Here is a 16,963-nt window from a genome sequence, read left to right on the forward strand (position 1 = left end):
ACACACGCCAGATTTTCGCCCGATATCTGGCCGATAAAAATCTGATGTGTGTACGCAGCTTTAGTAGTATGATCTGATGAAATATATTGTAGGAGTATCTATCCATAGTTATCAGATATATATCAATGGAAACCTAATATTTTGACAAATACTGATGATAGATTTAGATTTTCTGGCCATGCCTCTTATGAGTCAATAAAAAAGCCAACCAGCCTCATAAAGAAGGGTAACTTTTTAGTGGGAAAAATATAAATCTGTATATTGTTATTAATTCATGTAATAGGTTGAACGTAAAACCTACAACTCTACCATTGCCTAATAGTTATGAGCACTGTTGAATAATACAAGAGCACCATTTTGAAGTTGTTCATTTGCATCTGTCTACCCAGATGTTCCAGGGGAGTTTTGAATTGTGTCTGTTAATTACATTCTTTTTATTGTGTATAGAATACCATCAGTACCTTGATTAACAAATCACCCACCAAAACTGTTAACCTGTATTTGTATCTTGTACAATGCCAGCTGTTCAACAAAACAACAACTTTCTTCACATTATCTAATTTGGGTGTTACATAGGTGCAAAAAAGCAGTAAGGCAAGTGACTAGGTATAATTATAGTTTATCAATATTTAAGAGACATTTTGGCAAACATGGCAAAATGAATCATCTTAAAGAGCTTAGACCCTAATCTAGTTGAAATACTGTGGCAAAAGAACTGTTAATGCATGTAAGATCAAATATTTTATTTAACGTTTAGGTTTGAGATTTTCAAAAAAAAAACAAAAAACAAAGTGTGTTTCATTAGTGACTATAGGAATCATTTGGTGGAAGTTATTGCTATAGTTTAACAATGAATAAATACAAAGCTGTACATCCATTCTGTATCCTGAAATATTTAAACATTGTGTTTAGCAAAGGCAAGAATGAGTACAGTTGTGTGTGTGTGTTATCATTTCGACAGATTATCTAATATGTTTGTCTAGAATTGTGATTAAATTGAATATCAGATCTCTTTTCAGAACTATTCACAGAGAAATCCAGGAAACTGCATTTTTTCATGCAACTAAATAAATTTACTACAGTTGATCAGATAAAATGACCCAATACAGTCTATAATTGTCAGCCAGCAGATTTTTTTTTTTGTTTTACTTTGTAAGAAGCATTGATTGGAAATTCTTTGTGTGAAATAGGTACCACAAGCCCAACACTGCAAAACATTTTATCAGAATGATCTATCTGGGAATTGCTAAGTATACTGTATGATGTATAGATCAGTAGTGGCCAACCTTTTGGACCTACACACCACCAAACTTACGGGCTTGGACCCTGCATGCGTGGGGAGCCGCGTGTCACTCAAAGGGGGAGAAATTTCCCCCAGAGTGATGTCATGATGCCAGAACCCACTCACTTTCCCATCGCAAGTCTGAGCCTAATAAACACAGGCAGCCCAGGGCCCTGAGCCTGGGATGGGAGATTGGGCGGGTTGTATCCAGAGAAACAACCCGTACAGGGTACATGGTCCGCAGCGCTAGCCAGTGCGCCCCTCCCACCCAACAGGGTCCTTCTCCTGGTCACAGACCACCAAAATTTTCTCACGGACCACCAATCATTTGACCTCCTTCCTGTACCAGACCATCTTTCAGTATTAGGGGACACTTTGTGCTGTACACTTACCCATTGTTGAGGGAAAAGTGTCTTTTCCCCATCAATATCAAATGAAAGTGAGGGTAATACCAGAATAACAAACACCTATAGTGGAATTTGGATGAGCAGATATGTTTCCCTTCCCAGGGTAACGAGGTCCATTTGTACCTTTTTTTTACGCAACAAGTTAAAAGTAAAGAAACAGCTCAAAATTAAAAGTTCTTGAATTAAATAAAACACATACTTATTATTCACATCACTACATACTAATGTCCCCAGGAGTAATTCTGGCATCAGTTACAACGTCCAGTGATGTAATCCACATCAGTCATGGTGATCTGTATTGTACTGTTCTGTACGACACTCTTCTGCCACTAAATTCTCCATGATTTTCAGGTGAGATCATTAACCAAATTTCATGTACCATAGGTAAAATTCTGTCATTTAGTTGCAGGACAGTCCTGTGTACACATCAGTTCGCTCCTAGTGCATTTTTTATGCATAATCCCAGTTGTTTGGTTCTAGTTTTTACAGAACTTAATGTGCTTTTTTACTTTTATTTTATAGCAAGTCATGAAGATTGTTCAGTCCATCAACTGCCACAGCAACACAAAATATTTATTCAAACAATTTAGAGGCTAATGGAAACCTTTCATGGGAAAAAATTGGAGCTGCTTTTGTTGACTTTTCATTCTACAAATGCCAGTTGCCTGGAAGTTGTGCTTGCTATCTTTTGTTACTACTTTGAGCCAATAATATTAATAGGCATGCAAATAATGGCTTCTAATTTTTTTTATCCCTCTTGATCTGCATACATGTTGTGGGTCAGATCAGGTGGTCAACCTAATAGCCAATTGAGTGACAACCACCAGCCTATCTCAAGAAAGGTGTTTTATTATTATCATTATCTTGAATTTATATAGATCCAAAATATTATGCAGCACCATAGTTGTGTGATTGGCTGTCCCTCATACGAGCTCCAATCTAATGTCCCTACCATAGTCATATGTCTTTAATACAGTCTAAGGCCAATTGGAGGGGAAAACCAGAATACCTGGAGGAAACCCATGTAAACACAGGGAGAATATGCAAACTCCATACAAGATAAGATAAGCAAAATATGATGGCATAAATGAAAAAACAGGGCTGCATAAATGATTGGTGAGAATATTTCAAGTCAGATGATATGCTTGCCTAAACTTATAAAGTTATGTTTAAACATTTGGAGAGTTATCAGTTCTCTCTCGGAAATGGAGGGGAAACATCTGAGAGTGAAAGCAAAGAAAATTGATTGGAGAGGAGAAGACAAGAGATGGTACACCTAATGATCAAGTAAACAGTACTGAATCCAAAGGCAATTACAAAGTGTTGTGTGGTGTAGGCTCCATAATGCAGAGCTCTGATAACATACATAGGCCTTCAATAGCTTCCTTCAGAAGAGTCACGGAGGTGTCCAAGAAGTAGATGTGCCACACCAATGGTTTAGGAGTCAAACAATCATTATTGTTAATGATCCAAGATTACAAGCCAATTAATGTTAATGATCCAAGATTACAAGCCAATGGGGCTATAGTGCAATCCCATCTTAACTGCCTTAAGCGCTGATAGAGATAAGCAATACAATCCTAGGCATACATACCCTGCAAGCATATTTCCATCACTTTCTGTCTGATGAAGTCATTATTACTATTATAGTATATTATGGTATATTATAGTATAAAGTCTGTCTTTTGGAGCCCTGTATAGCAGTAAATGAATTTTAGAGGCAAGACCACCATCAGGGGGTACATAGCCAGTACTACTGTGCTTGGCCTGATCAATACAGCATTGGCATGGACAACTTCAAATGACTTAGTTCTTCCACCATTTATTATGGCTCATAGTGCCTAGGGAGTGACATCTGACCTTTCTATCTCAGGGTAAAATAATAAAGAATATATATGCAGCATATCTCTGCAATATATGCACATTCCCCTAATTATTATTCCTAGATGAAATACATATATATTTCATCCCCAAAACATAGGATTCCTACACTTTCAGCAGAGAACTTATCATGGTCATGTATGTAGAGAATAAACATTACTATGTACAGCAGATTACATGTTGGTGGTAAACACTCCCTTACCACTTATTTGTACCAAGAATTTGGAGAAGGCCGGTGCACCCCCCAGCAGGGGTAGGAGAAGGACCCTGCTTGGGGGGGGGGGGGGTGCACTGGTCGGAACCACGGACCATGTCTCCTGTACTCAGGACAGTGGGCGAGTGTTGTCTCTGGACAGTTGTGTCATGACGTCACTCCGGGGGAAGTTTCTTTCCCTGAGTGACCTACAGCTCTCCGTGCATGCACAGTCCGGTGTCCCTGCATTTACTGGTCTGCAAGCTCCAAAAGGTTGGGAACCACTGTTTTAGGATATGACATATGTAATAGAGCCAGAAAAGTGGGATACACATTAATTTGATTATGATTATTGTTATTTAGTAACAGTAATATATGTAATATTATTAATAAGCTACCATGCATGGTATGTGTTCTGTAATGTGGCAGTCTTTTGCTTGCTTCCATGATACATGGTGCATTGAGATGCCATCTTTTTACCCAAAATAAAAGAAAAAAATTTTGTCTGCACTTTTAGCTTAAGGTTAAGATGAAAGACGTTGACTAGCACTAAATGTGAGACGTATTTGTACTATGAAGATGAAAGAAGGTGGACATAAATGTAAGCTGGAGCAATTGGGGTTTATCAATGGTAACTGTTGTTTCAGGCAGACTTAAAAAAGACAAGTGCTGTTTTATCCGTATTGGCCCCGAATCTTCATACTGTGGTGATACATCCCATATGTGAAATGAGTCATGTGAATTACTGTTATTACATGTGATATCACAACTTGATTCATGAAAGAGGAAATTCCCTCTTCCCCTTTTTGATGTTACAGTCTGACTAGCCAAAATATAATTTTTTTTCAATTTCGGGTGCAAGAGTGCAAAACACATATTTTCAGGACACCACTGGGGAGATTTTCCCTTACCTGTGACACAAAGTTAAAAGATATTGGAGGGGAGGTTGTCATCAGGAAAGAAAGACATGCAGAGCAATAGAAACATTTTTAGCAGCTCTAAGCCGATAGAGACACAGCAAATAAAACAGCTAGGATGACAAACCAGCAACTAAAAGGGTATCTATGCTTCTGCAAGAGTTTGTGCACTCCAGATTACAATAGTTTACTATTAAATGGCCCTCAGGAAGGGAATCCAGTGCTGTACCCCTGAAATGCATTGGCTTTTTGTAATGCCATTAATCAAATCACTAATCAAAAGACATATTCCCATACAAGACTCGGCTAATATATCCAAAATTCAATAAAGCAGTAAATCTTTAATACCCGATTGCCAATTTCACTATGTTTAAGATGTCAACATCACTTTAGATCGTCATTTGATCCAACACAACTTTTAAATACAGTTTTGTAAAACTGATAATGATGAAAGTATTAGCGGACAAATGAGTAGCTGCAGTATGTAGCATTTTATTGTTGTTTGGTAAGTCATGCTACAATATACAGTGAATTACACTAGTAAGTTAAAGATGGACTGTTACATAAGTATCAAGATTTTTTGACAATATTTTATTTTTGTATGCAGTATGTAGCATATCTGGTTTGAACCTATGGTATGAAGCACTATGTTCCACGAAATGCGTTATAAAATAGTTAAAAGATGATATACACCAGATATGTTGAGATAAATATAGTCCACTGGGGAACAGTTGTATACTTAAGTGGATGATTGTATCTTAAATTTGTTTTGCTACATATATGTTTGACAATAGAAATAAAATGTTTGTATTTTATTAATGCTTTCACATAACTATTAGTGATTTATTTTCTTCTTTCCCTAAACTACTTATTATATCCTTGGGAAATGTTGCTTTTGTAAGAAATGTTTGACTTTTTTGAGTAGTGGGATGATTTTTGTAAATATAAACTAAATGTAATGTGATACATGTGTATGTGATTAAGGGATAGTTCTAATCCTTTGTCTCGTAGTTGTTAGGTACTGCCATCCCCCCTTTTTTAAGCATATACTGTTAAATCAAATTTAGAGGAAATGTTTTTTTTTCCGGCAACTAAAAATTATATTGTAAGCAAGTTTGATAGAAAATAACAATTTATATGCGTATATAATATATGTGTGATCTTTCCCATTAAATTGTCATGGGATATTGGAACAGTCAGCTAAACATATTAATCCCTAACCAGGTAATAATAAAAAAAAATCTTGTGTCTCAACACGTTTTGCTGATAGGATTCTTCAGGGGATGTATGGAGAGCGTTTACCTGATGAATATTTAAGGTGAGGTGAATATTCTCAAGGGAGAATAGATTCAGTTAGATAATCTCTCCTCATAGCTGAGCTCCTCTTTTCCTTTTATTAGTTTAGTTGCCCTTCTCTACACTCTCTCCAATTCCACAATGTCCTTTTTGTGAACTGGTGCCCAAAACTGGAGTGCGTATTCCAGATGTGGTCTGACCAATGCTTTGTACAGGGGCAGGATTATGTCTCCATTCCTGCAGTCTTAGTGTTCATACATTTGTGTCATACAAGTTCAACTTAGTGATTTCTCGATATTCCACTTCTGGAGGACTACCAGAACACTTATTTTTTAATGGAGAAAGAAACTTATTGCTATATGGATGTTGCACAATTCACACAGTTAAACAAAGTCTATAATGCATCTATACTGGAATGGACTTGTTCAGAGATACTCAGATTTTGTTTCTTGTACTGTATGCAGACATTATAGAAAGTCATTTGGCCTAGATCAGGGGTCTGCAACCTTTTGAGTCGGAAGAGTCAAAAATTACAATTTACAAAATTTAAAAGTTTTTAAAGAGCCACAAAATTTTTTCTTGCCAACAATAAATAGTACTCGCATAAATAAAGTTTTTTGATAAAAAAAAACTAATCTATTTATTCATAAGAAAAAATATCTATTTATTCATATATAAGTAGTGTTTTTCACAACAAATTAGAAAATATATATGGCATTATTAGATAATTACTTATTATTTAAGTAAAAAATTAAAACAATTAAACATTTACTTACAACACTAACTTGTACTTCAATAACAAACAATTGAGCAAACAAATTCAATGGGAGCGATGGCTTTGCATGGTTTTAGAAAGTTTGGATAACATTAGATGACATTTCATTTTCCTCAGAATTCTGTAATGTGAAACAGGTACAAACATTTTGATTTTCCATGCATTGTTGCTAAACTGCCCACTTTTGTATTTTATTGTAGAAATATAGATACCTTTAAGGTGCGTACACACTTCCAATTTTTATCGTTCCAATCGAACGACGAACGATCGATTGGGCAAAAAATCGTTCGTAAAAAAGTAACCAACGACACCGACGAAAGTTGTTGGAAACGAACGACCGGACCGGCGGATCGGATTGGGCGACGATCGTTGAACATCGTTCGTGTGTACGGTCGTTCGTTGATCGTCCATGGGCTGAGCATGCGTAATGAACGAACGCTCGTTCACTTTCCTGTTGTGCACATAGTTCCTCTATCGCTCAAACGATCGTATCTATTGTGTGTACAATATCTACGAACGATCGTGTCGTTATCTCTATGTGCAGGATCGGTGCTATACGATCGTTCGTAGATATCGTGCAGGATCGTTCGTCGTTCGTTTTCCAACGATAATAATTGGAAGTGTGTACGTAGCTTTAGGCACCTATTCTATCTCTCAGCCACTATCTATCTCTCAGCCTGGCTTTTCACTGCACCCCTCCCCCGTGACACTCGAGAGCTTCTGACGGACTGAAGACAGTGAGGACGCGTGTCACGGGGGAGGGGTTCGGTGAAAAGCCAGGCTGAGAGATAGATAGTGGCTGAGAGATAGAATAGCTTCGGACGGACTGAACTAAAGAGCCGCAGCTTCACATCCAAAGAGCCGCAGGTTGCCGACCCCTGGCCTAGATCAATAAAAGGAAAATTAAATGTACATGTATGTTTATTCATGTGACTTTTTTAAAAAACATTTCCTTTTGAAGACATGAAAGAGATGGCAAAATAGAAAAACAACATTAAAAATAAGTGTTATATGTGAACAATATCCCAGACTAATATCCAGAGTATGTTAAGTCAAATTTTTTTCTAATTTTGGATAGAGTGCCGAAGAATTAGAGCTGTGAGGTTTTTATTGCTATCCGGGGTTGTATTAAATATATTTCCTTCACTTCTTGTTAAACTAACCCTTTTTACAGACAGGAAATAAGGGAAACACTCCAACTGCAACACAGATATAAAAATAGCTTTAAATAGCAGTAGAGGAAAGCTAGAACCCCTAGAACATTTTTTTCTGTCCATGTCCCAGTTGCAGTTTTAGCTTCACTTCCTTTCTGGTAAAATGTCAGTAAGACAGGAAGTAAAAGAAAATCTGTTTATAAGAGCCCCAGATAGCGAAAAAAACTAATTCTAATCATTCTCCAAGCTGTCAAAAACTAAATAAAACTAATCAGACTCTAAAACATGAAAAGCTGTGTTAAGTCACAATAGCTATGATACTAGTAGAAAATTGATAACCACATTATGAAATCTTTTTTTTGACAAAAGCAACATTGAATGTCTCTTGTCCTATTACAGCAAGAATGTTCCGTTTACAGAGAGCTTTTCAGTTCAACAATAAGATTGTTTTTTACTGTCTGTACATATCTGTCATTTGCAAACCCCTATTTAATGTACAGCTCTGCATAATATGTTGGTGCTATATAAATCCTGTTTAGTAACAATAAAAATCCATAAAGCAATTTAAGAAAATGTAGGAAGAACAACTTCTGGATGGGTAGTAAATGATTTCTGTTTTCCAATAAATAAATATAAGTACATTATACAGCCGGTGTACATATTTAAATCATAGGTACGCCATTTTGTGGATTAAATGTATATTACATAAATAAGATATATTCTGTGATGCTACAAAAAAATATATATAAAAGAACCTCACGTTTTTTTTAATATATTTCTAGATACCTCCATCTACTAAAACTGGATTATTTAAATTGTAGAAATTGTAGAATCTCCAATCGAGTCAGTTCCCCCTATTTAATGTACTCTTCCACCTTCTTCACGTGAGGTCAATATACCAAGTAAGTCAAGACTATTTAGACGAATCTGCTTATTTTAAAATTGTCAAAATTGTAAGAATACTGTGGAAATTCTATACTATATTATCAATAATGTAATTTCTAGGGTCTCAGCAATCCTGAGGAAGCCTGTTTAGGGCAAAACGCGTCGGGAGAGACCATAAGTACAGTACTGACCAACATCTTGGAATTTTTAGTGAGAGTATTTTTTAAAGTCATGGTTAAACATTGCCATGGCTTTTTTTACCAATTATGTTTCTAAGAAGTATATGTTTTAGTAATTGAAATAAAAGGTTTTATGTCATGCTAGACTTATTTTCTGCCATAAAGAGCCACTATCTTTCAACATTTTCTTATTGATTTTACATGCTTTCTGGCACATGAGCATGCAAGTGAACACAGCCTAGTTAGCATAAAAATTTTATATTGGCAGATAAATGTGAAGTTGAGATATTTTTCACTTTCAAACTTTTGTACTTTACCTTTTAGTGAATTAAGACACTTTTAGTAAAAGACAAGACATTTATTTGTAACTAATAATTTCATTTAGGAGATTCAGAAAAACTTTCAGGTTAATTATAAAAATAAAACTTATTACATAATACTGTTTTCTGACCCCTTTTATGTTTTATTTTTTCGTATTTAAATGGTCTTTGGATTGCACCCTACTTTAAGTTGGTTTTTACATGGTGTTTCAATTCAGCATATTTAGTTTTCAAGCTCTCACATCCCTACATTTTGCTTGTGTCTCCAAATGCTGGTGTCCACATCTGTGCCTTTAGCTGTGTTACACGCAGGTGATACCTCCTGATAAAGATAATATACTTGAACAAATGACACAGAAATGACACACAAAAGACATGTTATCCTCAAGCAAATTGACTAATGCAGATTGGTCAAGTACAAAAAGTAGGCACACCTATTCGCCACAAAGCATAACATTAGAACAAGATGTTTCAGAGTAGGTGCCAATGATTAGAACCTCAATAACAAGGATGCAGGTGCAGCCTGTCTTATTTAAACCTCAGATATATAGGGTATGGTGTTTGGTTTGCTAGTTTTAATGAAAAGATTACAGGAGCTCTCTTATGCCCTTAGAAAAAAGGTTGTGGAAGTCTGGCAAGGAGTTTGAAAAAAAAAAAGCCAAAATATTTTAAACTAACCAGTTCTTTGTAAAGGAAATCGAAATCTAGTATACAAATTAAATTAAAGCTAATTTGCTATTCAATATATGGAGGAGCTTGAGTACAGGTGACTCCACAAGCAGACCAATACGTACCTGGTATTATTGGGATGAATTCAAGGCCACTGCAGATTATTTGCGGCTGCTCCGCCCTCTACCGTGACACTATGGCACCTCCACTGCTCATCAAGCCCCCCCCGCCCCCTTTTCCTTTTCTGTCCCTTACCAGCCCCTCCACTCCCCTTTTTTTTATTCTTCTCTTTCTCCCTTTTTGCCCTCTCTTTTTCTCTATTTCTGAATATAAAATCAGTAATCAATGAAACTTGATAGAAGATCACTTACGGTTCCAATGGGAGTTTTATTGTGTGCATATAAAAGTTATTGGATATGAATATTTCTACAAAACTGTAAGCTCCCTCATGTTTTTTGTATTTACCAGTTTGAATTCTGTAAATGTCTGTTTTTATTGGTTGCTAATATAAAAAAATAAAAATAAATAAATAATAAAAAAAAGCTAATTTGCCCAGGTTTGACTGGTCAAGTAAATTTAGCCAAATTAAACGACTACTCCATGTTGAGAGAAGTTTCCAAGAACCCAAAAAATTACTCTTGCAATAGTTTGTGAATAAGTATGTGCATCTCTATTCAGAATGAGATTGCACTATTTCAATTTGTATGGGAGGTATTCCAAGGAAGAGCATTATAGCAAAAATAAATTTTGCTATTCAACAAATAAGCAAGACCAGACCTTCTGGAATAATGTCAATCGCAACTTTCAGTCACAGATTCAACTAAGAGTTTTGCACAGAACTAACTGAAGATAAAGCCATATGTCCAAAAGTTGAAGCAGAAATAAATCTTAAGACAAAAAGACAATTATAATCATAAACACACTAGTAAATCCACCCAAAAAAAAATGGCTCACAATCAAGAAAGAGGATACAGACTGGCCCATTTAAAGAGCCCATTTGAATCCCAATAAATAATTTTGAAGAGCAATTTGAGATAGGCAGGACATAAAAGAAACTCCTAAACATCTTACAATTAATGGAATTGTGCATTAAGGAGTGGTCAAAAATGTAAATATCAAAGTCAATATCAGAGAGTGGTGAGCAGTTATGCCAGTTACTAAAACTGTAGTAAAGCTGCGTACACACTTCCAATTTTTGTCGTTGGAAAGGATCTTTCACGATCCTTTCCAACGACAAGGGAGTGCACGATGCATGAACGGTGCTGTACATACAGCACCGTTCATGCTCTATGGAGAGGGGAGGGGGAGAGCGACGGAGCGGCACCCTGCTGCGCGCTCTCCCCTTCCCTTTCATTAGGATCGGCTGTCGTCCATCGTCCGTGGATCCGGCAGGTCGGTCGTCCGGACGATGGACGACACCGACTGTACACACGGCAGATTTTCGCCCGATAATTGGCCGATGCCGATTATCGGGCGATAAAAATCTGACGTGTGTACGTAGCTTTAGTTGTTTAAGGAAGCAATGGAGGCACTGGGTGTACTTTCTCTACAATTAACCAATTCATCTGTTGTTTCTGTACACAATTGAACGGCCAGTTTTCCTTGTATTTCAGTTAAGTATGTCACCCTAATCCCTAGGCACTGTTTAAACTAAAATCTAAAGTTTTAGTTTAAAAAGTAACAATTTTAATGGCTGTACTTTTTTTTTATAACAGTATATAGCATTCCCTTATCTTATTCAGAAGAGGATGAATAAAATTGAATTACACTGAGACTGGTTTACTAAAGAAATTGACTTCATTCAACAATTGTGTAAATATTCACTACAATAATCCAATCATATGAAAAGCAAATTCTTGTTCACTGAGTACTTCAAATGCCTCTAACATGATTGGATTATTCTTGTAAATATGTACATAATTTTTTGAGTTAAGATTGTAAACCTATTTAGTAAATTAACCCAAATGTTCCATTTATGTTGATGCTGTTTACAAAAGGTAGAACAATCCAATATTGAATAATGTTCAACACCTCATACCGAGCCTACCTCTATGTTCTTTGTTCTTACAAATCACCGTAGAGAAATCCCTTTAATGCGTGTGTTTAATTTTTACTAGTCTAAGCTATGCCAGGTGCCTAAAACATATTTTTTCAGCCAGTGTCTAGAAGGTTTTAAAATATGTTTTAAATTATGACATGGCTAACACACAGTGAATTTTCCTTATTAATGTGTATTTGGCGTGCATGTATAAATGCTTAAACCTACAACAATGTAAGTGGTTGTAAATTTAACAGACAGGAGGTAAATTATGTTCTGATAATATTTATTCACCTGTGGGGCATTAGTCATACCAAAGTTCATTACCAATTTACATTCCTCAAAATCAAAATATGCTTCTTTTATTTACATTTAGTTGTGTACGTCTGAGACCAGATTCCACAATGGGAATTATCTACTTATTATTTTGACCATTAGCTTAGGGGCAAGTGTGGACAGCACCTAATATTTGTTACTATCTTAACACTATACTTGACATAAATACAAATTATTTGGGAATTCTTTACAGTTCAGTACAAGTGTGAAACCACAAACACAGATTATTATATCAATATTTATATATATTAGGTATGGACTACACAGAAAGCTAAAAATTAGATCAGAAATTCATTCCTTTCCTACCAGTGGTCACAAAGTCTTTCATGTGAAGCACATAGTAATTGATAGTATTTCTAAATTTAAATTAGGTGGCAATAGGAAGTTTCAATTTAAAATAGTACTAAAAGCTAGTACCTTTATCCTGAAAATAGAAGGCAAGAGTTTGAACATGTGATTGTTGCAGCCTACATATTTATCTAGTTTGTACATTACATTTTTATATGCACAATTCAAAATCTTGTTTTCTATAGAAAGTCATGTTATGTTTTTTTAAAAAAATTTCAAACTTAGTACAGTGAACAAAGAAATCACAAGACTTAAAATATTTTATTACTCACGTTTAAATACAGAAAATAATCACAGTATGTTCGTTTTCTGCACCTTTGCTAGAATATATTAGTAACACAATTAAAAAAATAAATTACAATTTTGTATTTATTTAGGTTAAAACTCTGCTTGTTCCTGGTCAAATCATATGCATGGATTATGCTATGGCTGATAAAAAGAGTAATAATTTGCAAAAACCTGGATCATTCAGATTTCTGTATATGATTTGACAGATCAGTGCAATGTGTGACTGAACGCGGCAGGTTACTGCATTTTGCAAAATATTACTCTTTGCAATTTATTAAGTTAACAATAAGCTATGATGAATAGGACTTAAATACTAAACTGAATGAATGCAGTGATTTACACAAATAGGGTGCAAATGAACAAGAATCCAGACCTGTAAGCTTGGCTTATGTTTAGGAAACAGAGCTGCAATCATATTCTGTACAATACCATGATGAAAACAGAGAATTTTCTTTTTTCACAAATAGATGTTTAAATTGCAAAACAGCTAGAAAGTATATGGGAGTACTATACCTATCTGTTTGATTAAATGGTTATAAGCCAAAGTTCTAAAGCAGTTTTGGATTAGGATCCACTAACTACAATTGTGTTTTAAAGTTTAATTCTTATTAGTGTGATATCACTATGGACTTTGTAAAGCACTGTGTAACATGTTGGCGCTATAGAAACACAAAATAATATTAATAATTCAGCAGCAGCTTTTTAAAAAAAGGCCTCATAGAGAATCTTACAATAGCCAGAAACAGACAAAGAGAATTAGTAGCTAGAGAACCAAGCAAAATCTTGTTTCTATTGGTTAATGGTTGCAAAGCCTATGTGTGGTATATCATTCTCCTCTTATGACATCCCCATCGTTACTCTTGGAGAGATATTTGCCTATATTTCTCTATCTCAGAACAATTAGTGAACTCCCAATGGGCTGTTGACATTTGCAGTACACTTTTCCACTGTAATCCTGGCTATACACGGATCTGAACAGTAATAGGAAGTAGATGGAGTGGCCGTGACCAGGCAAAAATAGCAACTGCTAATCAATTGATTGATACATCAAACATCAGTTGGGATTGCTCTAACAGAATTACATTAGATTCTATATTTATAGTGGTTCCAACTCCCTGGCTTCTAGGGGCTTTTTGTTTAAGCTGTAAATGCACATTTAGAAGTTTGTCTCGCACACAAAGCCAGCCACTGGCGATAATGTAACTCCTGCACATATGCAGGGGTTACATCATCCAATGACTGAAGAGGATCACCGTCTTCATGGAAGTCCATTGTGGAGCCGGAGGTGAGGGTGGCACGTTCCTAGGAAGCACTAATGCATACTAGGACCTGTCATCGCTGCAGGGAGACTGACCACACAGGTAAGTATGGGCCCTAATCAGCAAATATGCTGTGCATACTTACTGATTTATGGCAGAAGATCACTACCCACCAACCAGTTTAGTTCCACTTTAAGTGTCCTACATGAAAAGGTGAAAACTTTGCATGCTGGTACCTGTACTTTTTTACCATGTGGTTGTCAGCTTCTGATACTCCTTCCCAGTAAGGGTACAATAGTTAAAACCATCTGCCACTATGCCAACCTTTTAAACAATTTTACTTATTAGGCCAAAGTGACTAGGAAAAGTGGCATAAAGCCCCCCATGTATACTCCATGGATATGCTTTACAGGCACAGTTTAAGGCACTAGATTTTTACATTTTTATTACACTTCTGCATTATAGTGTTATTTCTTGGGGATAACCAATACTGGCCTCCAACTGCAAATACTAGATGCCCGGCTGTAGCTGATGTAATCCTGTAAATAAATATCGGAAATTGTCAGAATTACTATCCTCATATTTTGTGCCAGTTGAGGCACTCCGGTAATATTAAAGCTAAAGCATTAGAATGACAACTAAACTAGCACCCTTAATAGGAAAAAGGCAGCTCATTTTATTCTGTCAGGACAAAATCCCTTTACACTGACTCTGTCACAACTAAATTAAGCACAACCTCGAGGGAAGATCATTTTATTTAAATTCCAACTCCAGTTTGCTTTTAAAAGTACCACACTGCAGGGATAAATGCTTGTTATAGTGGCTAAAAAAAGTAAGTACAAATACCTAAATCCTTACACCCCTGGCAGATGGCATTCTACGTCTTTTTTAGCATTCCAGGTTGTAACTGGGCCCTTGCCATCCTCCTATACAATGCAGGACTGCTGGTGCTGCAGAAAGTTGTGACTGCCCTTGAAGTAGTGTAGGGAGAACTTGAGCAAATAATAATGTATGTATTTGTATCTATTCCTGCTCTGCTAGCAGAATGAGTAATTAATTCATGCAATGCAGAGGGGGACCCCAATGCACAAGTAAATTTAGACTTCCTGTCAGCCAGTGTGTTAAGACTTAAGCACATTTCAGTTTACTGGGATATTCCAAACTTCTGGGCAAGTTAAATACCAGCTTTCTTGAAAAAAGAATATATATATTTACTGTTGCTCTGTTATTCAAAAAAGAGATTTTGACAACAAATCATGAAAAATAAATGTACATTTAAATAACTAGTTCTTAAGTATTTGTTACTATGATTAGTATTACTATTGGGTAGTTAAAAATCAAAAGATGTTAAAAGATCTTCAGGCAACAAAAAACACATCATATGTCATGCAAAAATAATCCATCAATTTAAATATATATATTCTCTAAAACGATTTTTATTTACAAAACAAAAATACTTTCAGAAAATGTGTCAAGGACTGGTTATTAAAATTATAAAGTTTGTATGTGTTCAATAATTAAAACATGTTAAAACAGACGTGTAAATATGGTAGCTTATTTTTCACATTTAGAACAACACTGATGCATGCAGCTGGTCAAATCACAAGCCAATAGCAGTACAATAAGTCCCATTACAAACATTTAAAATGGGTCTAAACCCTATGTTCACAGTCCCCTCATCCCTTGCAGATCAATGCTTCTGCCTCACATGGATTTCATTTCACCACCACAGCTGTGATCAGGAAGGGACCAAAAACATTGGCTGGCCTGCATTACGTTTTGGATCATGATCTCGCCAAAAGGTATGCACATCAGGAATGTTGTTGTTGTTAAAGTGGAAAAAAAGTACTGGGTGAGGGTTGGGCAGCTGAACCTGAATTCAGGGTTTAGGTATGCTTTAAAGCATAACCACAGTTTGTTTTACCTAGAAAGAGGACGGATAGAACTTTTTGTAGTGTTTTTGCGGTTGTATTTTAATAGAAGAGATTTCCAATAGCTACCTTTCCTTTCCCTTGTCACCATGCCCTTATTAGGGCAAATGGGTACAGAAAAACAACTTATAGGGATCTTATAAGTTCTTCACAGTCTCTTCAAAAAAGAAAAATAAATTCTGGAGTTGGGCTTCAAGGCAAATGGATATATCTAAATCATCTCAGTTCCTCAAATACACTCACACTTTTTTTTTTTAGGTATACATGATTTCATTACCCTTTAAGGAAAAGATCTCTCACATGTAGCTAAGGGGAATTAAATAATTAAGGATAGCATACACCACCAAAATTTCTGCTGAGAACTTGTGATGCATCCCTGCATCTTGAATAACAAAAAGTAATCTCTTAGTGAAAAGTCAATCTCCTAAAGAAGAGCATACGATTTCAAATCTAAAATTCTATTTCATACTGGTGTACTATTAGCCCTAAGAATAACCAGCACATGACAAATGGACCCAAACAATGTAAATAAGAAAGAGGTATACATGATTATGTTGAGGTAGTAAAAGAATTGTATTCTGTATTGAGTGACGTCGTCAGATCCTCCAGGATGGATGCACTTTCTTTATCCTGATATAAAACAAAAAATAAATACCAATTTATGTAAAAATTCCCACATGATGACAAGATGAAAAAAAATACTTTTAAGCAAATCAATCCGGAAATATTTTTTATTTCTATCTAGTCATACAAAATACGTCCATTCTAATGTGAATAAGTAACGTTGAATACTTTTGATAGCCTA

At 35.7% G+C, this 16,963-nt stretch overlaps 1 protein-coding gene across 4 annotated transcripts in view; it reads right to left on the minus strand.

Annotated features, from left to right (window-relative positions):
- Positions 1-12,922: 12,922 nt before the first annotated feature.
- The window catches only part of RMDN3 (regulator of microtubule dynamics 3), a 44,483-nt gene continuing 40,442 nt past the window's right edge, over positions 12,923-16,963 (minus strand). For all 4 annotated transcript variants that reach the window (XM_072428870.1, XM_072428869.1, XM_072428868.1 and 1 more), the window contains exon 13: positions 12,923-16,788. In XM_072428870.1, coding sequence (XP_072284971.1) covers positions 16,708-16,788 — 81 coding nt within the window. In that variant the 3' untranslated portion in view covers positions 12,923-16,707. The remainder of the gene's footprint in view (positions 16,789-16,963) is intronic.

This window comes from Pyxicephalus adspersus, chromosome 12 (genome assembly GCF_032062135.1).
Source record: "Pyxicephalus adspersus chromosome 12, UCB_Pads_2.0, whole genome shotgun sequence".
NCBI lineage: Eukaryota > Metazoa > Chordata > Amphibia > Anura > Pyxicephalidae > Pyxicephalus > Pyxicephalus adspersus.